This window comes from Rhamphochromis sp. 'chilingali' (assembly GCF_963969265.1).
Source record: "Rhamphochromis sp. 'chilingali' genome assembly, chromosome: 8".
NCBI classification, from domain to species: domain Eukaryota; kingdom Metazoa; phylum Chordata; class Actinopteri; order Cichliformes; family Cichlidae; genus Rhamphochromis; species Rhamphochromis sp. 'chilingali'.
In genome coordinates, this window is record NC_137935.1 from 9331144 (window position 1) to 9355220 (window position 24077).

Here is a 24077-nt window from a genome sequence, read left to right on the forward strand (position 1 = left end):
AGGCTAGACCTGACAACTGCTGGGACTGTCATGGGACTGCAGAGCAGGTTGAGTTACTGTGAGATCTGTGCAACCACATGCTTTAGATTAAGAGGTGATAATCTCAATGAAAATCCTTGCTTCTATCACGCATAGGGACGAAAACTGGAGTACAAACTCAAGAGGTGCAACTGGATTCTGAGGTATCTCACTTGGAGAAAGATAGCCTGGAAAGTGAGCCTAGTCTGGTTTCAATAAAGAACAAGTACCTGCTGAGCTGCAGACAGTGGGAGAGAGTGAGAGAAAAGACTATCAAAGCCAGAGAGGGGAAGACTTTTAGCTACCTCTCACCACATGAAAACGTTCAATAACGTCCTCTACAGTCACCAGAAATATGTCAATAAGAATAAAACCTTTAAGTTGTAAAATGTAGTTAAAGTTACCACAGTTAAATGTGGTGAAAACTAGAATAAAATAATATTGTTATTATTTAGTGTTAGCTAGTCTCAAACGACTGTATTTAAAGAAAGTAAAAAATAAAAAGAAATCTACCCAAATCTGTAATTTCTGCCTAGTAACAGTGTGAAATTATCACAGAGGTTTACCAAGCAGCTACTGGCAGTGTGTTCATGACAGGCTGTGCTGATAATGGGAGTCACCTATCTATCAAGGTCCTTCGTGCACACACGCCACCTCCCGCTCAGCTGCATCCATGTAGTTAGAGCTGGAACTGACGAGCAGCGGTTTGCCCTCATAATGTCTGGTTGTGTGCAGTTCAGGCTAGAGCAGAGATGAGTGTAAATGACTTTTTGTTGCTTATCTGATCCACGCAGAATCATCTTTTTGAAGTCGTCTTCAAAGCGTGCACTGTATTGTGAGATGGAGTGCCAGCGCAATGATGAGAGCCAGAAGAGGGTTTAGTGCAGATGTAAGCTCACTTTATTGAGGGTCATGGCACTGTGTATAAAATGCACATACACATGATAATTATTTTGTTTATATTTACTTTTTTATTTTTCATTTTCAAAATATTGCAACTGTTTATTTTTTTCCTGGATTTTTTTTTTTTTTTTTTTGGGGGGGTGGGGGGGGGGGGGGGGGGGTGGTATTACTATCTTGTTGAAAAAAGTACCTCTATTTAAGAATGCAGTATTCAATGTAAAATATTTTATTTATTTAAATAATTATTGACATTACATACAACACACAATAATAACTCTGACAATCTTTAATATTAAAATTACTTTCAGAGAAAATTAATAACCCAAAGACCAAAATAAATATTTAATTATTGCACATTCTCATTCACTGACTGAAATTAATTTTTTGGTTAAAATGATAAAACTCTTTTTTTTAAATGTAGAAAACTGTAAGAACCATATAGTTGTTAAGATTACAGCTGTTTTGGTTTTCTTAGAAAATACATTAATTTAAATGCTAAAATAAGATTACACTGTTGCTGACCCCCCCCCCCCCCCCCCCAAAAAAAAAAATACAAATACATACATAATGTATATAAAAAATACTTACAAAAAAAAAAAATTCTCGTTATCATACAAGCTGAATTTTTAAAGCTGACATAAGTTACTCAAACTCATAACTACTAAATTAAATAATAAGTCAAAAATGATAAATAGCTTCAAAATATTTTATTCTTGCAAAATAAAGGCGGTAGTTCAACGCTGTTTATTCACCTAACGTAACATTTAAAGATCCAATTAAAAAAAGCAAAGCTTGATTGTTTTCATTAATATATGTCTTAAAATGTACAAAAGTATTTTAATCCATACATATTAATATATTGCTGTGTGCATTTCTCCGTTCAAATTGTGATTTATCTGCTTTAACCTACATGAAAAAAAATCGATCTCGTGCGATGCAGAAAGAGGACAATTTAAATGAAACTGAAAACTGAGCCGTTTATTAGACGAATACATGAATACCAAACAATTCTAAACCCACCTACTGTTTCAAATATGATTCTACAAAGTGCACTAAAAAAATAGAAGATAGCGTCCAACGGAAAATAAGACACGTTGAGCTGTGGAAATTCTGCTTTCTTCTTCTCTCCAAATGCGTAGGTGTACTTCCGCTCCTCGATATACTACTAGTACCTGTACTTTTTACTTGTATATAACACCCGGGGATGAATTTGTTTTCGATAAACTGCGGTGACGCATCGGACAGCGATTGGACATCTTGGTTTCAACTCCTCCCTTATAATAAAGTGTGTGTGTGTGTGTGTGTGTGTGTTCCCGTTGTAAAACACAGCAATACCGGGCGTCTGCGTCAAGAGGACACACTCCACTCTGCGCAATTACGCGGACTCTTAACTGGCACAGTGATCAGACAAAAACGAAAAAGGCATTTCTACTGAACAAGACTGAAATGGACTTTTAATCACAACACCCTTCTAATTTCGAGGACTTGCTTTGAACACTTCAATGCAGTTTACGGCACACCAGCTGTGAATGTTGTGATATGATTTTTACGCGTGTGCTCTGAGCACAGCTTGTTTGTTTTATAAATATACTTTTTTCTTTTTAGATAGCTTTCTTTCTTCTCTAAAATTGGCTCCCGTACAAACAGCCGCGTTGGATCCCTCGGCTTACTGCGAGACTCCGGTGTATAACCCGGATCTCTGCCCTAATATGATAGCCGCCCAGGCAAAGTTGGTGTATCACCTCAACAAATACTACAACGAGAAATGTCAGTCTCGGAAAGCAGCCATCGCCAAAACCATCCGAGAGGTGTGCAAGGTGGTTTCGGATGTCCTGAAGGAGGTGGAGGTGCAGGAGCCCCGCTTCATCAGCTCTCTCAGCGAGATGGATAATCGTTTCGAGGGACTGGAGGTCATTTCGCCCACTGAATTCGAGGTTGTGCTCTATCTGAATCAGATGGGAGTATTCAACTTTGTGGACGACGGGTCCATTCCCGGCTGCGCCGTCCTCAAACTCAGCGATGGCCGCAAGAGAAGCATGTCTCTGTGGGTCGAATTCATCACAGCCTCCGGTTACCTCTCTGCGCGCAAGATCCGGTCGAGATTTCAGACACTGGTGGCGCAGGCAGTAGACAAATGCAGCTACAGAGATGTTGTCAAAATGGTCGCTGACACAAGTGAAGTGAAGCTGCGCATTAGAGACAGATATGTGGTACAAATCACGCCAGCTTTCAAGTGCACTGGCATCTGGCCACGGAGCGCTGCGCACTGGCCCCTGCCTCACATTCCCTGGCCGGGACCTAACAGGGTGGCAGAAGTCAAAGCGGAAGGTTTCAATCTTTTATCCAAAGAGTGCTACTCCCTGAACGGCAAGCAGAGCTCAGCAGAGAGCGACGCCTGGGTCCTGCAGTTCGCCGAGGCCGAGAACCGACTCCTTCTGGGTGGATGCAGGAAGAAGTGCTTGTCTGTCCTCAAAGCGTTGCGAGACCGTCACCTCGAACTGCCCGGGCAACCTCTGAACAACTACCACATGAAAACCTTGGTTTCCTACGAGTGTGAGAAGCATCCCAGGGAGTCGGACTGGGATGAGAACTGCCTCGGCGATCGCCTGAACGGGATACTATTGCAACTTATTTCGTGTTTGCAGTGCAGAAGGTGCCCTCATTATTTCCTGCCCAATTTAGACCTGTTTCAAGGAAAACCTCACTCTGCTCTAGAGAATGCAGCCAAACAGACTTGGCGACTGGCGAGAGAAATACTGACCAACCCCAAAAGCTTGGAGAAACTCTGAGGTAAAAATAAAATATATTAGTTCACCTCGTCTTAAAAATGTTTTGAAGAGGCCTAATGAGCTCCTAAACGGACACAAAATATTGCCAACCGATTTGCAAGTCTTGTGAAATGTGACTGTCCTCTGTTGTTATGTTTTGGCCTAGCCTGTTTCAAGATGATTTTCTTTTTTAAATAACAGCCTAGCTTGTCACTCTCCCCGTGCACCTTTTGGAGGTGTCAATACTTAAATTTAAATTATTGGCTAATCCAGGAGGCCACCTCAGAAGTGGTTTCTTCCCTCTCCGTGTCACACGGCTGCCTAAATCCTGCATTTCCTTAAACGCTTTAGAATAAAGCCCGAGACAACCTTTGGAAAAACAAAAAAACACATCTGTACATTTTATACTGTAAATACATTCATAGATTGTGATTCGAGTGGTCTGAAATTGTGAATGTTGTTCTGTGACACGTAAATAGGATCCACCTGTTTAAATCTACTTCTGAACTTTTTTTTTCTTTATCTGGTAGAAACGTTTTTAATTTATACTTGCATCAGTGGTAGTCTGATTCACCTGTTTCAATGGACTTTTTCTAATTTTTAAAAGTTTACATTTTGATGGTAGGCGTACGGCATTTTGTTACATTGAAAACATTCCATCGATTTACTTGAATTATTATTTAAAGTACAAACATTTGAATTGTTTTTCTCTACCGTGCTTAGGCCTACATGATTTAAAAAAAAAAAAGAAAGAAAAGAAAATGATAACATATATATATAGTATAAATATATATTACAGTTTAATTGGAAAAAAATGCACTTGAAATACACTGGATTATAACATCTGTGATCTGTTTTTTTTTTATTTCTGTCTTTGATCTAATTTAAAGAGCTAATAAAACGAGCTGTTTTATATTTGTGTCCCATTATGGTTTTATTAAATGTGTATTTGAAATAGTGAAGTAGGCCTAATGCGAAGAAATAATTATTTATTGGAACTTTTCATGTTGGGGGTCTCATGCTCTCGTTAGCATTCTACATTTCAAACTTTCCAAAAGAAAAGAAGGGAGGAAGAAAGAAAAAAAGTAATTTTCTTATTTAACGTTTTCTTATTCAATATTTTAAAGCAATCTAGCAGATTGAAAAAAGAAAATAAAGAAAAAATGTATTAAGTACACAGCACTGGGGTCCAAAAATATGACCTAATAACAAAAATCTGAGCAATAAACTTATTCAAAAAAAAAAAATACAGAGCATATGCGGAAGAGCGGAGGACTTTATTTTTCAAGAAAACATGAAATCTCGCGTTTTGATTTTATATATAAATAAGACGTAAATGCTTAACACCTGTAAGACGGAAGGGCAAAAAACACCGAGAAGCACGTCTGAAACCAACTGGCCGCTTTAAACTTGAGCTGTACACTTGCTTGCAGGTTACTTACCTTTGAGTCGACCCTTTTGAAGGCAGGGTCATCCTCGTCCACCTCAAAGTAGATTTCAGTGGTGGTGATGGACAGAGTCCCCCGAGCCACCAGGACAGGGGCAACAAGCTGGGCCGGGCTGCTCAGGACCACTGGGCCTGTAGAGTGCAGAGGGGATGGCCACATGCTCAATAAGTAACGCGCAAAAAATAAAAGAGATTATTACTCTTTTTTTTAAAAAAAATTATTATATTAAGTAAAGCGAGATAAGTGTAATTCCGCTAAACTGCCCAATGCGATTACAGTGGGTGCCATCATCTCGCGGCCGATTATCCACAAATCCCAGATGTACAACTACAATCTGTAGTTATAATTATGAATGTATTTGAATCTTTTTTCAAGTATTGCGTTTTTTTTTCGGGGCGATCGTGGCTCAAGAGTTGGGAGTTCGCCTTGTAATCGGAAGGTTGCTGGTTCGAGCCCCGGCTTGGACAGTCTTGGTCGTTGTGTCCTTGGGCAAGACACTTCACCCGTTGCCTACTGGTGGTGGTCAGAGGGCCCGGTGGCGCCAGTGTCCGGCAGCCTCGCCTCTGTCAGTGCGCCCCAGGGTGGCTGTGGCTACACTGTAGCTTGCTATCACCAGTGTGTGAATGGGTGGATGACTGGATGTGTAAAGCGCTTTGGGGTCCTTAGGGACTAGTAAAGCGCTATATAAATACAGGCCATTTACCATTTTTACCATTTATTGAAACCTTTAATTCATCAATATAACGTGTACATTGCGGCAATTGTAGGGTTTTTAAAGGCCTGTTTCTGATAGTGTGCATCCGTACATGCGAAAATACAGCGTATTCAGTGGAGTTATAGGGATGTAATTAAAAATTATTACAATAAATTTCAATATTTATATACACTATTAAGGAGAACAAAAAATGCTTTTGCAGTCTGAATGGTTTCCATAAAGGCAATCCAAAAAAGAAAAGAAAAACGCTCTTATTATACATGAGATTAAAATATGATTTTACACAATTGTTATTCAAGACTGTTTTGACAGGGACAAGCCAAGCGACGAATTCGGAAAATTAAATATAAAAATGACAATAAAAAACAGAAATAAATGAAAAAAAAAAATACTCTAGTAAACCTCGTTTTCAATTCCAAAAAGTCGTCGAGAGTGTTAAGGTGGGCTTGTGGCCCTGGTCAGCTGATAGTGATCACATCTTTATTTCAGTCTCCTCCCTCCTCCTCCTTCTCCTCCATGTTCTCAGATCAGTGTCGCTGTGGAGTACCGTTACAGTGATTTGTCTGCTCTCAAACGAAACCTCTCGAAATCAGGATATTTATCGATTCCTTAAACTCCAAAGAGCCACTTTAATGTCTCATCAATCTTAATCTGCGCTCCTCGGCCAATTATGGCCGCTAGTGTTACAGGAATACAAGTGGATTTCGGTCTCAACTCCCAGAGCGCCCCTTCATCGCTCTTGCAGGCTGCACAGTTAAACCGCCCTCCCTGATTTTTTTTTTCTTTCCTCAGCGTTGCTCGGATCCATTAACGGTGATCCTATCTGCTGATGCTATCAGCGCAGACGCTACACGTTGCTTACAAGCTTCATATAAGTAACCAGTAACCTCAAGCCTGTTTTTCTGCATGTCTGATAAGGTCTGGTGTATTTGTTTAAAAAGAGAGCGAGAGAGAGAGAGAGACAGCGAGAGAGATTAAAAAGGGAGGGGGAGTACCAATAAGAGTGAAGTGGACGAATTTGTTCTTACATTAAAATAATATTTGAAATACAATCGATTCTTTTTGTCATAAAGCCTTGAGCAACAATAAAAGTTGACTGCCCTTTTGTTCACACCAGCCCTTAAATTATAAAGCGTTCCACCTCTTACTAAAAGTAACACCTCTAGGACTAAAGCATTGTAGATTTGCCCTGAAGGACTAGGCACAGAGAAATGCTCACAGCATCCATTGCTCATAGGCAGGAAGAGGATTAGGCAGTAATCCCCTCAGGGATCCTTCCATAATTAGGCTATATGGCATTAAAATGTTTACATGAGAATAATGAAATTAGGGGCAAGTTACACAGGACGAGTTGCACAGCATGAGTGGTCTATATAGAGTAAAGCTTAAATTACCAGGCTGATGGGCCTTTGTCTTAAATAAAATGCAAATATTTCTTAAATGACAGGCCAATTTAATGAAGTGATGAAAAGTCTCATTTCATTGTGGTGGGAGTTTGGGAGAACTGCTGAGAAGATGGGTATATTATTACCCACAATCCATCTAGTGGACTGCAGTGTTTGATTAGTGCGTTTAGATTTTATATTATGACAGAAAGAGAAAGGGACATGGGTTACAAGCATACCAGAGGAGTATCATTTACTTACACGTCCACTTATAGCAGATACATATATATTTACATACAAAGACATGAATTTTTTAAACTACGAAAGTACTTACAGATGTTTGAAATGACAAAACAAATTTGGGAACAAAAATAAACTTTTTCTCTTCCTCTCCCATCCTTTGAGATTTACGTTCATAAACATTATGTTGCTTTTTTCTTTATGAAGATGTTACATCTCAAGGGATCGACGCTATGAATGGAGACCTAAAATGGATTCAGAAAGCCTAAATTAGGGAGAACAAAATGGTTGCGGTGCCTAAACCACACTTTGGGGTATATTAACATGGTTCTGGGATGCCAGCTGAGCAGTCATATTTACAGTCTCCTCTTTGATACGAGAGACAGTCTGCGAGGAGGCTCTGACTTCTCCGTTCTTTGTTCTCACACACACACACTTCTATTTTCACCGATTTTGGTAACAATATGTGCATACAAAAAGGTTCATTTAATGCCAGCCCAGGCATAGACAGCATTTCCACTGTTTGTGGGGGGAGCAAAACGAATCATAGGTTCAGTAACCACAACTGCCGGAGCCCATGAGTGCAGGCGCCGCCCCTTTGGCAGCAGTTGCAGGCACTGACCCAGTGGCTGGCAGGAGGAGCGCTGTTGTTGACAAGGATCTAGTCTCAGATCTGTCTTTAAGGCTGTTCATGCCTGAGATTAGATACAGGACAAACATAGACAGAGCATCCTGGTAAAAACATTACCCAAATGTTACAGTGCAGGGGAGCTGCCCTACTGGTAAAAAAAAAAAAAAGAAAAGAAAAGAAAAGAAATGCATTCAACTTCCATTTATCACAAATAGTTATATACATAGTTAAACCAGAATTTACTTATCAAAATCAGTGTCAACCTTCACATTTTGGTTCCTAATTTCAGCTCACACTTCATAAATGTATCTCAAATATTCAACCTCAGGATTTCTGTTTTGTACAGTATCATTATTAATTCTCTGAGGATAAAACACTTGGTTTGTATGCTAGCTCTCGCGTTGGAGTTTAGGCAGACCAGTGCAGGGTTCATCTGACAGACATGAGTGTTTGACTGCCTGCTGGCCCTGGGACAAAAAGGAGGGGTTAGTGTCCTCCTCTGAGATTCATCTGTGGGATCTTAGAGGGGATTTCACTGCTCAGCAGTGCCCTGGTTCAGACTGACATCCATATGCTAAGCCACAATAACTCTGTAATGCACCACTGTGAAAGAGAGATGTTTATTTAAGTGTCTGGCAATAGTTTTTAGACTATTCCCTTTCACTACATTTTTTTAAAAATGACAGTTTGTTCCTGGAATGAATAAATTCGATTCATGCATTTATATCTGTTACTGTCATGCAAGTTTGTTGCAGCTCTGGTTTTACAGGATTTGGAAATAACAGTTTGGCAACCTAACAGCTACTCAAGTACTAAGATTGTGCAATCATACCACTGAAACTGCAGTTAAACCAACAGAACCTGGTAACATCTTCTAATTATCCTGTTCAGTTTTGTTAGTTTTGAAGACAAGCCAACCACCATGAATGCGCTATCAGGGAAAAACAAATGACAGCACATAACATTTAAACAAAATTTACATCATGACTGAAAAGGCATGTCGGCCAAGAGCTAAAAATGTTATGTATATACAGCATTGATGCAGTGTGCGTTTATTTATATATTCTGAAATTAAAACAGCATCCCATGACAACAGCAACTGCTAACAAAGAGTGATGGGCTTTCACCACTTGTAGAAAAACTGCATCTACTTTTTTTTTTGCTGCTTTTTGTTCTTGTTCACCAGACAATAGAAACATTTTTTGTTTTTGTTTTTTCTGAATGTAGAATGACTGCTAGGGTTAAGTATTCCTTTATATTCTAATAAAATAAATAACTTTAGGCATCGCACACACACAAAAAACATCAATCACCAGTTGTTTGCATGAGGTGTTAAGTGAAGATCTGGCTTTATCGACAAGAATGCAGTCCAGCATTCTTGAGCTGCACTCAAAGCTGAAGCGAACTCTGTCTAACTTGCCTTTTAAAGCTATGCCGAGGTTCAAAGGCAGCACAATTTTCTCCAGACATGTATTACTCTGGTCAAATTACAGACGTTTTGGCCAACCACCACCTTTACATACTACAATTCAGTTAGTATGCTACACCACTAACTGAATTGTGCTAGACAAAGTATTAAAGCTGTATTAGGATACTGACTGTGAAGTCAGACAATAATCATACAGGTAACACAAATCTAAGATGTTTTAATCAGTACGATTTCTATTCTTTGGCTCTTCAGAATTAAATAATGCAGCAGAATTAAGAATAATTAAGCTTCTTTAACACCCAAATATAAAAATTTATTCTATTTTAAACGTTTTCCATTCAATAGATTGTATCTTATTATGTTATAATATACAGTAGCTGTCAAGTATGTGTGTGGTATTAGGATTATTTTTTATGGTTAATACCGTCAAATCATTGCATGAGAATAGGTGTATTATCCGACATCCGATATATCACGTTATGCTAAAAGTACCAAACAATTACTGTGCATCATGCTCTTACCAAATATTTCAAGGTTTTTACTTTCAGATATACTTTTACCACTGCAATTTCATTTTAGTGCACTTTAAATGCTATAACACATGCATCCAATGACTTCACCGATTATGCCAGCTATTAGGATGGGAACAAGTAGCAGTGGTGATTTATACTTACCACCCAGGTTGTCCATCTCCTTCTCCTGCAGCAGGCTGACAGCATCGTCGTCTCCATCCAGTATTAGTTCGGTCTCAGAGTTCTGAGTGGTGACAGTTGGGCTGCGGTACACCGTCTTAGACTTGACCACTTCGTCCTTCTCAGAGGCTGTAAAAGCAAGTACGGGAAGAGAGAGCACTAAATGTCGTCTACTGCTCTTTGAAGCTAATAGCAGGATTTGTAACTGTGCTTATATGAGATTGAGATACTTGGTTAATGATTTTTTTAAATATAATTATTTAAAAGCAGGTGGGGCAGAAGTGTGTGCCTATAGTTTTTAATTTTTTTTCTTTGATCTTTTTCTTTTTTATTTCAGAAAACTCAGTAGAAAAACAAATAAACATGAAAAGCACACAGAAACATTGCTATCTAATATTGATTTGAGTTCATAAGGCACTATGTTGCATTGGAAGGCTTATAACCTAATTGGGCTATCCAAGCTCAAAACATGGGAACTCATTTCATATATATGTTTAACATAATACACATTGTCCTCTATAGTTTCTATGCAAATATTTTGAAGCATAACGTAATAAAGTGCACATAATGCTATCAGAAGTTTAGCATGAAGGATGCTACTTGCTAGCCCCTATCCATTAGTTTTCTCAGCCACTTATCCACCACCAGTCTATTTCTATTTCTGCTATTTACCACAGAGGTTTTCAGTGCTACATTTTTCCTCAGCAAAACTGTAAAATCCAATCAAAATGTTTAGCAGTTGTACCCTACGACTGAGCAATCACTTGCTTGAAAAGTCAGTGAGGAATTTAAATAAAAGAAAATAAGTGTGTGTTATTAAAGGGGATAATAAATATCGAACAAGAAAACAACACTATTGCAACAGCAGCAAAAATCAAGTTGAAAAAAAAAAAAGTTAAACCACACACCCACCAAATGACATTTGTAACTCCTGCATCCATAATACAGACGGCAATCTTACACACACACACACACACACGCACACACATGCACAGTCATGGTAACAGTTGAGAAAATATAAATGTTTTTGGATAATATTTGGTGGAAAAAAACCTTTTTATTCCTATCTATAAACTAAAATTCAAACATATGGTAAAGTATAAAAACTGAGAAAAATAAAGCACGGAGAATCTCAGCGTGAAATGAATCGTGATACGTGGGATGAACCTGATACAGATGCACACTAATGTACTTGCCATTCCATATAAAAGAATGTCAGAGTACACATTTGCTCACTGACTGCTTTTTCGAGTGGTTGAACATCAGAGGTGTTTCAGCTTTTATTTTTAGACAAGGTCAACAACAAAACGCTACCTGCATCTTAAAAGACCAACAGCTGAGTCAGGCATACGTCTTAAGCTCATAGCAGATTAGAGATATCATTTGCCTCTTGCAGATACTTGACAAGAAGGAGACTGTGCAGACAGCACAATTAGACCAAGACTTCATCATATGGCTATAGTGAAGCATGTGTTCATACATCCTTGAAAAAAACAAAGAGCTCCAACAACACATTTATCAGCTTAAATCAGCACATCTCCAACATGTGCCTGCCACACAGCCGCTCAAAGCGTTCATGTGAATTTGTCTTTCTGACGTCCAATGTGGGAAATAACCAGAGGAGAAATTTGCGCTTGCGAAAGGAAGAACACATATCAAGAAACGGGAGGTGGCCGACACCAGCCTGACATGTTTCCTTTCAGCACAGTTCTTAATTCGCCTCTCCCTCCCCTGAGGAACATGTACCTTGTCTTGAAGAGGTCACATTTGACTGTTGTCAACACTGCTACCAAGAAAAAAGTCTGCTTCCTGCTCTGTCTCATATCTGGAGTGCTTTCATCAGACGAAAGGAAGCAGTCTGAGCATTTCGGAAATGAATTCTGCGCAATGTTAAAGCCAAAAGCCAGCCAGCGGTCAGAAATCAAAGCAGAAAGAGAGAAATTTAAAACTGTAATTCTGTAAACCATCATTATACTCAGAGTAAATGAGGGAAACCTCGGCAGACAGGCTGATGTTCTGATTGGCAAGGCTGGACAGGGTTGAGTAGACCAAATAAACCATGCTGATTTCTACATGCAAACGACCAACATCTCCTTTTTTAGGGCAGGCAACAATGCAGGAGGAGAGGACTGAACCCAGCTTTGCCCAAAATGCAATTTAGTTCTCAGAGAAAAGAAAATGAATAAGGTTATAAATAAGAAATGGAGTGGTATGACATGTAGGAGAAAATGTGCTGACATGAAAAGCGATGTTCTCTAGAGTCATGGCCCTGGATGGATTCTCATATTAAAAGTGCTGCTGTGAGAAGAGTCAACAATTTGTCACCATTACTGGACTTGCTGTGCAGTCATGTTGAGACAGGCTCATTAGAAAGCTTTTCATGAGTTCACCCTGGGCGAACGTAGCAAAACAAGAGGAGTGTTCCTTCAAGGACCTGATATGACTCATGTGATTGACACAAAATAAAAATGAATGGAGATGAAGGCTGGCTGATGAAGATGTGTGTCGCCTACTGAAGGACATGTCATAGTCTTTTCAGCTCTATGCTTTAGCAATAAAAAAAATAGATGGAGTGAAATGTGCCTTATGAATTATCTTATTTTGCATTTGCAGGTAAAATTGATATAATTATGTTTCTGATGTAGCGCAACAATAAAAAATACAACATCCACTGACAGAGCTCTACTTACAACCTCACCAGTCAGGTGGTCAAATCCGTCATTTATATAGTTTAGTTGAATATTTGACTCTGTGATACCCATTTAGCACCAATAAATTTATGATCCACTTCGGTTGATTAATATATGTGCTCGTGTGTTTTCATTCAAGTTTTTCTTTTGTAGTTTCCAGTTTACTTTGATATGCAGTCACTGTTTTCTCCAAGGTTAACTTCCTGGTTGCGGATAAACTCTCATGGATGGATGCATATGAATGTCCTCTACTCCATCACACTGTAATGTTTTGCTATGATATGTTTCAACCGTGCAATAGTGGACTTTGAGGTAAGATCTCTCTCTTTTTTGGTGGGTTGCCATGTTTCTAAAGCGCCGACTTGTTGATTTAACATCAAACTCAATGCACCATTCAAACATTAAAAACAGCAAGAAAAGAGTTTGCTATGTTTTTGTGGGGTTGGCTTTAGTAGGCTTGAATGCAACAATTCGGAGTTTAGGATTGGAGAAAAAGTAATAGATGTTCTTTTTGTATTTTGTTTCCTGCCTGCCTTGGCAATAATTAAATCTGGAGAGTTGTGTAGTTTTTGTATGTCTTAACGCCACAATGAAAAGACTTGGATGAATACAGTTTTTTATTTGAGATACTGCTTAATTTTCTTTTCGGTAATGTGCTGGGACACAGTTCCTCCTCAGTAAATTTAGAATAAATAACAATAAAAAGCAGATGTCTGAACCAACTTCTTGGACTGTTGTACTTATTTTGGTTTTATGAATTCCCCAAATTATACACAGATTCATTTATTTTTTTTTGGCCTAAAGGTTTTCTGTGAGAAAACTTCTCTAAGACACGGTTAATGTCAAAGTTTGCATTTCAGTCCCAGGAAAATCTTTACGTAAACTTAACCAAGCAGTTATTATATTTTATTGTATTTATTTATTTAGCCTAATTCTAATCAAACTGAAAACTACAAAATAATAATGATAACAATAATAAAACAAATAAGCATGCAAAAGAGAGGGGGGAAAAAAGCTATGTGGTAGAAAGCTCTGACTGCCTCTCACAAGCCCGAGCTGCTGGCTCATATCCTGATCAACAGCATTAACATAACATAGAATAACATACACAGCAATCTGTGAAAAGCTACTGTCACTGACTCCTGAGTGTCACAGCAGTTTGCTTTTAAGCTCTTTAGAAACAGTTCCACGAGGAGCTACCGATCACTGGTCTCCTGGGTCGTTTTGTTCAATCACCGAGTTGAAACTGCCTCAGAGTGCACTAATTACACTCAGTAAAGTGCAATGCAGAGCTTTCATGACCTCAGTGGAGGCTGATGAAGACCTGCCGGCTGTCACTAACAGAGGCCGTCTCTGAACGCACAAAGTCCAGAGTTCACCCTCTTGGATATGCAATGCCCAATGTGGCACAACTTTCCTAAAAACACTGAGTCTAACTTCATCTTTAATTTTTGCCCTGGTCAGACAGATTTGTTATATAGAGTTTAAAATATGCTAAAGAATTAAAAAAGTTATTCAGTTGTTCAGTTCAAATAAACTTTATAAGCTTAGATAAAGGCTCCCATTTTGAAAATATTTTAGGGTTGAGCAGTTTTATTACACAATGTGGACAAGATGAGCTTTGAAAAGACTTCAAAGGAGCATTTAATCAACTATAGCAACACTGCCAGGGTCCATTCTTGATATACTGTATTGATACAGATTGAGCGTTGTGGCACTGGAATTTTATTTTTATCTCAGTAGTGTAGTGTAAGCATGGCTTTTTGCAAGTCTTATGTATAATATAGACCCTCCCTCTTACACTTTTCGCCATTCCTCAAAAAGAAATCCACAACATCCTTCTCTCATATGTTCATCCCAAAATCAATTCTCCTTGTTTGTCCTCCAGCCTGTGGTCCTGTTTATCCATTTTTTTGTTAAGAGTCGCCCACTAATGGAGACGATGTCAGCTTAATAAAGTAAATGGCACTTTCCAAAGAACACGGTTCAAAAATGTATTTTATTATTAGCTTTGTTGTGAGCGGTTCTGTTCAATTATGATTGTCAACTGTATCGCTCTTCCTTTCTGAGGAAGCATCCATCTATCCATGATTAGAGTTTCCTCCTTATGCAAGTAAACATTAATGACACTACTCTGCAATCTTAGCTAGCTGCATTCTTGTTTTGGCTGATAAATGTACACCAGTGAGAAATCAGTTCGTACTCAGAACAAGGTCTGTGGAAGCATTAAATTGTGGATCGTGATTTCTGGAAAGTGACACTTTTTATATGTAAATGCCACCTGGTTCCATTATATTTAACTGCAGGAAGACATAGTGCCAAAACAGGAAAATTCACACCAAAGTAATCTAGACACATAAATAGCAGTATGAGCCACAGGGAAAATCTTCAACAGTTTGTTACATCTTGTAATTCACTTATTATGCTATAAATAAAACTCCATATATTTGGAAGAAAAAACAAAAACAAAACTTGTATCTGAAGATAGACCCCAACTTAAAAATCTCAAGTCTGACTTTAAAAAAATAAACTCTAGAGCTTCTTCAGGAGCGTTGCTGTTTTATAAAAACATAGATTATTTACAACACAATCACCAGACTGCACTATCATTCACACAAGTTTTGCACACTCATTCCAACATCTATAGAATATGAACTCTATAGAACAGTTTAAATATATCTCTTCCGTTTCCCAGATTCAAATCCTGTCCTCCTACGCTTGGTCTCCACAGGCTCCACATTCCACAAGAGTCCTGTTCATGGGATTGCATTACTGTGAAGGGCGATGCAATTCTGCCTCTTGTCTCTATACTTTTATTTACTTTGCACTGAAAGATGAAATGAGGGAGGAGGGGGGAATGACAACTTCATACTTCCTGCAATGCGGGCCATCTGTATGTGTTTTAAGTGTGTAAATGTAAACATAACAACTTTGATGTAAGGGAGTTTATACAGTGCAGACGCTTCCTCTTGGGGTAATCTTTATCCAATATCCTGAAATAATCAGAGGTTACAAACAATCTCTTCTCTTCATCAAAACATTAAAAAACAAGGTCTAATAATCCCCACACCTCCATATACTTGCTGAAAAGCTGCATTCAAATGCTGTTATTTTGGATTTACATGTTAGCCAGCTCATTTATCTTCATTTAATATCTGTGATTATAAAGCTGGAGCGAGCTGGAGAAGGTTAATATCACATCATGACTCTGCCTCCGCAGAAGTACAGAGCTATAAAGATCTCTGCCTGGGGCAATCAGCTCTGAGAGAAGGTGCTCACCTGAAATGAGACAGCAAGGACACTCGGAGGTAAAACACCCCGTTAAACATTTGGATCAATATTAACGTGACTTCCATTTCATGCTTGCCCAATTCCAATCACCTAACAATATACTCGGATACTGGGCGGAGGCTGGCGGTAACAGGGCAGGTTATTACAGGAAGAGGGCAGAGACAGAATGTGCTGGCTAAGCTGTCAATGCTGCTAATAGACAACGAGGTAGAGTTTAAAGCAGAGTTTAACCTCCCATCACACATGTCCGTGATTGTACACACTCTTGCACACACATTGTATAAGTTACACTTGTACTAGTTTTAACAATAACTTGATTTAAACAAATACAGATTACATTTAAAGTTGTGTATTAAATATGAATGATATCAAAACTCCACAGAGGACATTCTTTTTCTGAGATAAACACCAAACTCACTAAAACCTTATTGCAAAATACATCAACGTTTAACATGTGCTACTAAGTCTGAAAATACCATCAGTGAAAAAAAAAAGAAGATAAAAAGCAGTTAAAATAATTGGTAAAACTTGTGAAATATAAAAAATCTTCTTAATATCAAAGAGAAAACACAAAAGAATGCGGTGCCAACAACCATGCAAGCCACTCGCTGAAATGTTGATTTAAAAAATGTTCTATTGCACTTTCATTTTACCCAAGACTGACATTTACTCTGAACACAATCATGGCAGTCTGCCCTCTTCAAACTCAAATGGTGCCTGAGTGTATACTGTCATATCCTGCTGTCAAACCAGGAACTGGCTATTCAGTTTAGACAACCTGCTGGTTTTCCAGTAGTCTCTGATTTTAAAGCTTCAGTAATGACTCTCATGGGCCAAGTCAAACAAGCCTCTTTGTTTTTCTACTATAGTGCCTATGCTGCCTGGAAGCCACTAAAGAGTTGTATAGCATCTCCATCAAACCCCAGAAACAAAGTCTGGATATGACAAATGATTTCCAACCTCTCAGCCTTTGCACCAGGATTATCTACAAAGAACAGGTCCTATCCTTAATACTATGCTAATTAAAAGTGAATACTCTTGTAAAAAGCACAATGTGTCATAATCCATTTTTTTTAAAACTGCCAACTGTCACTGCCAAAAAAAACCCTGCTGAAGCTGTAACAAAGAACAAAAGGTTTCTCATTTTAACTCATAACAAAAAAATGGCCTCAACTGCGCAACCACATCAAAGACTGCTGGAAACAGCCTGAAAGTGCAGCTCACCCCTCATGGAGAGCAAGAGGGCCATCCGACCGCAGGCGATCCCTTTCACTTGACAAGTTTATACATTATTCCGCTCATTAAAACCACCGCATGCCAGCAGGACTTCAACAAGTCTTCCGTCAACCTCATTGAGGTCCTAATGTCACATTGCAGAAAGAAAACTGAAAGCTCCAAAACATTCTGGTGAACGAATGACGTAAATAGCAAGTAAAGTTCACAGTATGACAGGTGTTACCTGAGTCAGTAAAGCAGCTAATTCAATTCAATTCAATATTATTTATATAGCGCCAAATTACAACAACAGTTGCCTTAAGGCGCTTATTATAAAGGTAAAAACCCTAGATTAATACAGAGATAATGCATACTTTGAGCACCTGCACAGTGAAGTTTGACAAATAAAAATGTGTCTGGTTTGTAACTGATACATTGTTTTCTTTTTCTTTTTCATATGAACTGAGTTAAAGTTATCTTAAGAACAATAAATGAATAACAAAATACAGTAAATGTCAGTGTTGAGTGGAAGGTGAGTGGGAGGAGAGTTTATTGCGGATGTTCTGATCTGTTAAGCATTTAGTGCCACTTTATTTATTGGTAGGCAGGATTGATGCAACACAATGCAATTTCTTCATCAAAGATTCTTAAAAGCTCTTTGATATTTTTAAGTGGATTAAAAAAAATACTAATGTAACATTAATTGACTTGAGCCCTTCTTACAATGGAAGCAATAAAAAGCTGAAAAGCCATGTTTGTACTTATCGAACGTAACAGTGGACCACTATAAAAAAAAAAAATGCTATTTCTATATGGGTGGAGCATCATCCACTGAAACACCAGCTCATCTTCATGTACAGAGTTGCCATGATGTACATACTACAGCAGCCATGATAGCGCAAGAGCTGAATGTAGCCAGATGACATCCCGAACCCAACCCACCAGTCTGTTCAGTAGCTCAAAACTGAGGCACAATGAGGTCAGGGAACATTGTCATGATCATGCATGCGTCTGCAACCATTATAACAAGGCTACGCTGACCACAAAGAGTTCCCTGCTTTCTGTTTTCCATAAAGTTAAAATGGGTCTTACTCTATTAATTTCAGCCTCAATACATTCAAACTTGTGCCATTAAACATCTGCGCTGCTATTCAATTACAGACAGGAGAGTATTGCCAAGGGATTTTAACAGTACTGAGTAGCTTTTAAAAGTCAGTGTGGCAGGATATAAAGAAATAACTGACAAAAGGTGGTGGGCAATGCTGCAAGGCTGCCTCGGTCAATGAGAAAGGTTTGAGGCATGAAGAAGAAAATAATAAAGCGGGAGAGCCAATTTGCTCTAGAGTATGTGTTGCAATGATAATAAAAAGTGCAATAAAATGGATGTGTCATGTTCAATTCACAGGACTCATAAAAAATGTTACCTATAAAAATTTCTGCTAAGCAACATGTTAAACCATATGGACAAGCGGAGGCTAAACTTTAATCCTTTTTCAAAAATGTTTTAATGGCAGCATTGAAGCATTGAAATGGGATAATGCTGGATGTGAATTTTTAGTCGCCTAATTATGAAAACTTTCTTTTTTTAAATGCACATCCCATAAAAACTCACCATACTCTTGCAGTTCCTTGCATACGACATCTAGGTGGGTGGAGCCAAATGGGTTTCTGACAAATCTCCGCCTTCGCCGCAGGTCATCTTCCCAGTAGTCAAGACGCCAGAAGTCATGCAGCTGACTATGGAGGAGACCAAAGGACAGGCAGGTTAGACAGAGCAAACAATGATGAACTGATTACACCAGCCACGTTCTTATCAGAGGAAAACATCTTGTGGAGAAAAACCAGGCCATAGTTAGAAGGCATATTAAGCTGGGCCTCTGCATACTGCATGCACCGACCTACTAATGTTAGTCCTGCTAATGCTATAGCATCAGAAGAGCAGGGAGCAGCAGCAGCCGCTGCACGCATAAATCACCAGTACTCCCATTAACAAATACAGCATCAAATTACAAGTATAAATGGCACAGCTTGCCTCCTTTTTACAATGTTTTTTAACAAGTCTTGTAAATCAAAGGTAGGAACCTCAACGCAGACAGCGTGGAGTTTAATGATCGGGGTCTTGAGGCGGTTGAGGCATGAGCCTATAAAACAAGCCCCCTCCCTGAGTATGTGGAGCCATGATTAAAATAATGTGCTGAAATATTCATTGAAATGATTCCCAGAGCCCTGGAGCAACCCAATAGAAAATTGCATTTTTATTCATTATTAATAACAGCGAATTAGGGTGGTAAAAAAAAAAAAAAAGACAGAGAAAGAAGAAAACAGTTCCAGCATGTGGTAACCATCTTTGTAAATGATTATTTCAACATTAGTGAGGACCTGGGATAATTTTATTGCTTGCAGCTAATGCAAACCATTAAGCACCACAACCAGCATTAGGTTTCTAAGTGCTGCTTGTTCCAACTGCACGCTAGCTGGAGCTATTTCAAAGCCTTTATGTTTCCTTTAGAGGGGAATACAGCAAGACAAGTCTTGCTTTAATTTACCTTTACCAAGGAGAAGGAAAAAAATTGCATCAACTCTAGCTGACAGACGAGAAATCCTTACATCAGCCATTCCAATTTTAACCAAATGTGAAGAAATAACATATTTTTCCTTCGTTTTGTTCTCTTTAACAATGACACTATGTGCGAATAGGGCAGCACACTTCTGTACCTCAACATTTGAGCTCATTTATTATACAAATACAGGGCATCTGTAGATCTAGAAACAGAATAAATCTAGAAACAGGCGCTCAAATCTCAAAATAAAACCTTGGACGGGATATTGAGTGTTCAAATGCAAGCTGAGATTTTCCTGTGTGTGCTGGATACAGTAAGACCCTGGCAGGCAACCGTCTATTTCATTGTATAGTTTCTGCCCCCTTCCCTGCTACAGTACTGAGGGAGTCTAAACAGATTAAAGTGTTAGAGGGGATCACATCACAAAATACAGCCTTCTTGCTCCATAAATATAATATCTACCAGTGTCAGAAATCAAGAGGCTCAGGAGACTTAGCCGGGCTCTGACAGCAACATGAGCTCAGTTTCAGTTAAGTATCAATCAAAACTGAGTGTATATGTGTGTGTGCACATGTTGTATGCGCAAAGTATCATGAGCTGCTGTATGCAAAGCAACACTGAACGCCTTGAGCTTGTCCCCTGTCAATCTCCCCCAAAGCCTCACTGAAGAAAAGAGAGATGTCAGTGGGTGGAAAGGAGACACCCACGTAAATGATATTGTAAATGCGAGATTACACAGTGTGAAAAATGTAAATCCACTGCAGGCAACTGGGCGATTACTGTTGAAGATTATGTCCCCTAATTCTTAGTACAAATACACAGCAGATGCCAGTGGGGGATAAATCTGCCTCTTTGAAGAGTTCCCTGTAACAGCATTAACTAAATTTGCTGCATTTTACACAAAGTGCTTGTTTGCTTATTTGAGTACAACTTCAAGCCAAAATATCTTCATTTGTCTTTAACAGCAAGAAAATACACAACAAACCAAACCTCAATCAACTGATTAATGAGTTGGACGCCTGCATTTTTTATGTCTCCTTGCCTGTTTCGGCCTGTGCAGATGGTTTCAGTTTAAATCTGCTGTTTGAGGAGGAACTGTGATATTCTACACTATGTGGTCAGTGCTATACCGGATTTGGACTGTGCCAAAGTACTGTGCTGAAGGAACCTCCTCTCTGAGGGTGGTCCAAAAACTGCTCAGGAGGATTGCAATCCTGATGGGGATACACAGTTTGATGGCATCGAGCTTCCAGCTGCAGCTCTCCAATAGGGAAATGGCAATGAAACACTAAAGAGCACGTCCATGTCTTAAAAGCATTGTAAGAAATGAGAGTTTGTTCCCCCCCAAATGCAGCAATTTCCTCATCCATGGGCCTGAATAGCAGATTTTAAAAGTGCACTTGGATAATGTATGCACACATTTTTACTGTTTAATATGCTGCAAAAGCTAACAATCAACACCAGTCTCTTCATTTTTTTAAAAAATTCAGATAATCAATTTTTAATATAAGTAATAAAACACAAATCCAGCTACAGAATCATTAATAGAAAGATAGTGTGTTGTCTCAGTAACAAATTGTCCATCCAACATCATTCATTAAGGGATGGCTGTAGACCTTTCTTATTTGACACATCAAATGTGTCTGGCTTCATGACAACCATAAAGAATTGCTGTGAGCCGGCCGCTAGAAACTGGCAAAATTTATTAGTCCCATCACCCATCAATCACCCAAATGGATTTCAAACCGCATTTTAAAAGCTAATTTTCCAGCACTGATAACCTACAGGAAACTGGAACACCATTATTTATGGCCGCTTTCAGACTTGCTAAGTGCAGTAAGATAAATTTGTAACAGGACTATTGTCTATTCTCTGCTCTTTCAAATATGTATTTAAAGGGCATCTTTCCTCAGGGAGCCAGTGTTGAGGTCTTTGAGATGAACACCTAAGTATACGTGAAACGTAGGTTGTTGAAAAGAGAAAGCTAACTGGCGTAATTCAAAATAATAACAGTTTCTAGGAAATTATATCATTCCAAAACATTTTGGCTTACATTGGGTTGGAGGGTGAAATCTATTTTATGTTGCGGTTATAAAAGGACAGCAAAAACTCCATAGTTTCCTGAAATATTTCTGATTATTTGGCAAATAGTATCAGTGTTTATTAAAAAGGTGAAACTGTGCCAGGCAATTAAAATCATCTTAAATGTAATAAAACTATGTAAGTGATGGATTAACACATTGAAAAGTAACACATTTCTGTAAACAACAACAACAACAACAAACTATTTATATTGCACATTTAAAAACCAGTGGTGTACCAAAGTGCTTAACATGCAAGAGAGTAGGATGAAGTAACAGGGAAGGATGAGGGCTATGGCAAGGTACCAAAACATGCTAGCAGGTTGAATGGCATTAAAAACACAAAAGCAAAAGAATTGCATATAAAAGCATAAAAGAAAACTAAGTGTAAAGGATAAAAAAAAATTTTTTAATGATTAAAAGTAATTAAGAATAAGCCGAAGATAAGAATAAGCATTAAGCTAACTAACAAGCAAGCGTTAACTAGTAGAAAAGGCGAGGCTAAATAAGTGGGGTTTTAACCGCGATTTGAAGGAATGGATAGAATCAGACTCGCGTATAGCGATGGGGAGGTTATTCCATAAATCTGGTGCAGCCAAGGCAAACGCTCGGTCACCTGTAGTCTTCAGCCGGGATCTCGGCAGTACCAAGAGTGACTGGGAAGATGATCTTAGTGCTCTAGTAGGGGTGTATAATTTAAGCAGCTCAATGAGGTAGCTTGGCGCTATATTGTTAATAATTTGGAAGGTAAGCAGCAGGATTTTGAATTTAAAGCGATACTTAATGGGAAGCCAATGCAGATCAGCAAGGACAGGGGTAATAGAGACACGCCGCCCACTACCAGTAAGGAGACGAGCAGCCGGATTCTGAACAATTTGGAGTCTATGGATAAGAGTAGAGTTAAGACCGAAGTAAAGTGAGTTACAATAATCCAACCTAGATGTCAAAAGGCGTGGATAATCTTTCCAAGGTCCCTATGCAGAACATAGTGTCTGGCCTTGCTAATAAGACGCAATTGATGGAAGCAAGATTTAACAACAGAAGACACTTGTTTGTCGAACTTAAAGAGCTATCCAAAAATACAAATATCCAAATATTTACCTATAATACAGTTACAGGAATAAGGCAAAAACATTGATACAGCAATATAATGTATCACTTCCTCTGGCAATTACAGACAAATTGACACCAAATACTAGTATTTGCATTAAAACAGACAGGCACAGTCAGTGGATTTTGCCACAAATTTGCATCACTACTTCATGACTCATTGTTGTAAAGCTTATCAAAGGAATGAAGGGAAAAGCGACCATAAACTGACTGGCAATACAGAAAAAGACATTCAGAGAGCCATAAAAGCAGAAGGAGAGGAAAGTCATCTAGAAAACATAACAAACATCTATAAAACGTAAGAAATAATAATGATAGTGTACATAAACTGACAAACCAATGTGGCAAAATGCTGTGTTAGGAAATTGTCATTCTTCTGGGCAACACATTGGAAAACTTCAGTTCAGTTCGATTCTGTTCAACCCAATTTTACCCAATCCAAGTCGCCTCAAGGGGCTTTATATTGTAAGGTAGACCCTACTATGATACATACAGAGAAAAACCCAACAATCATATGACCCCCTTATGAGCAAGCACTTTGGCGACAGTGGGAAGGAAAAACTCCCTTTTAAAAGGAAGAAACCTTCAGCAGAACTATGCTCTGGTAGGGGCAGTCGTCTGCCGTTGGGGTGAGGAGACAGGACAAAAAAAGGACAAAAAAAAAAAAAACTGAATGAGAGCCAGAGATTAATACCAACTAATGATTAATGATTAACTAAATGGGTCATATTTTGAGTTGCTTTGTTGGTTCTACCGCTATTTAATAATCAAACAATATTTTCATGACTTGCATCTATAGGTTCTTTATAAGGTAGATAATTGATGAAAACTGAAACTTTAAAATCGTCAAATGGGAATTTTCACACACACTTAAGTTGCAAAATTCTATATAGGGATATA

At 38.6% G+C, this 24077-nt stretch overlaps 2 protein-coding genes across 2 annotated transcripts in view; one reads left to right on the forward strand and one right to left on the reverse strand.

The window, feature by feature from the left end:
* The window catches only part of nbeab (neurobeachin b), a 209248-nt gene that overhangs the window by 57864 nt on the left and 127307 nt on the right, over nt 1-24077 (reverse strand). The window contains exons 39-41 of the mRNA XM_080889391.1: nt 19038-19162; nt 10212-10358; nt 5132-5268 (exon numbers count right to left, since the gene is read on the reverse strand). Coding sequence (XP_080745517.1) covers nt 5132-5268; nt 10212-10358; nt 19038-19162 — 409 coding nt within the window. The remainder of the gene's footprint in view (nt 1-5131; nt 5269-10211; nt 10359-19037; nt 19163-24077) is intronic.
* Nucleotides 1516-4590, forward strand: mab21l1 (mab-21-like 1). The gene has a single exon (XM_080889395.1). The coding sequence runs from the start codon at nt 2631-2633 to the stop codon at nt 3708-3710; it is 1080 nt and encodes a 359-aa protein (XP_080745521.1). The 5' UTR covers nt 1516-2630; the 3' UTR covers nt 3711-4590.

Bases quoted from the DNA above. Each gene is read 5' to 3' on its own strand.
- mab21l1 (XM_080889395.1), top strand. From the start codon at position 2,631: ATGATAGCCGCCCAGGCAAAGTTGGTGTATCACCTCAACAAATACTAC.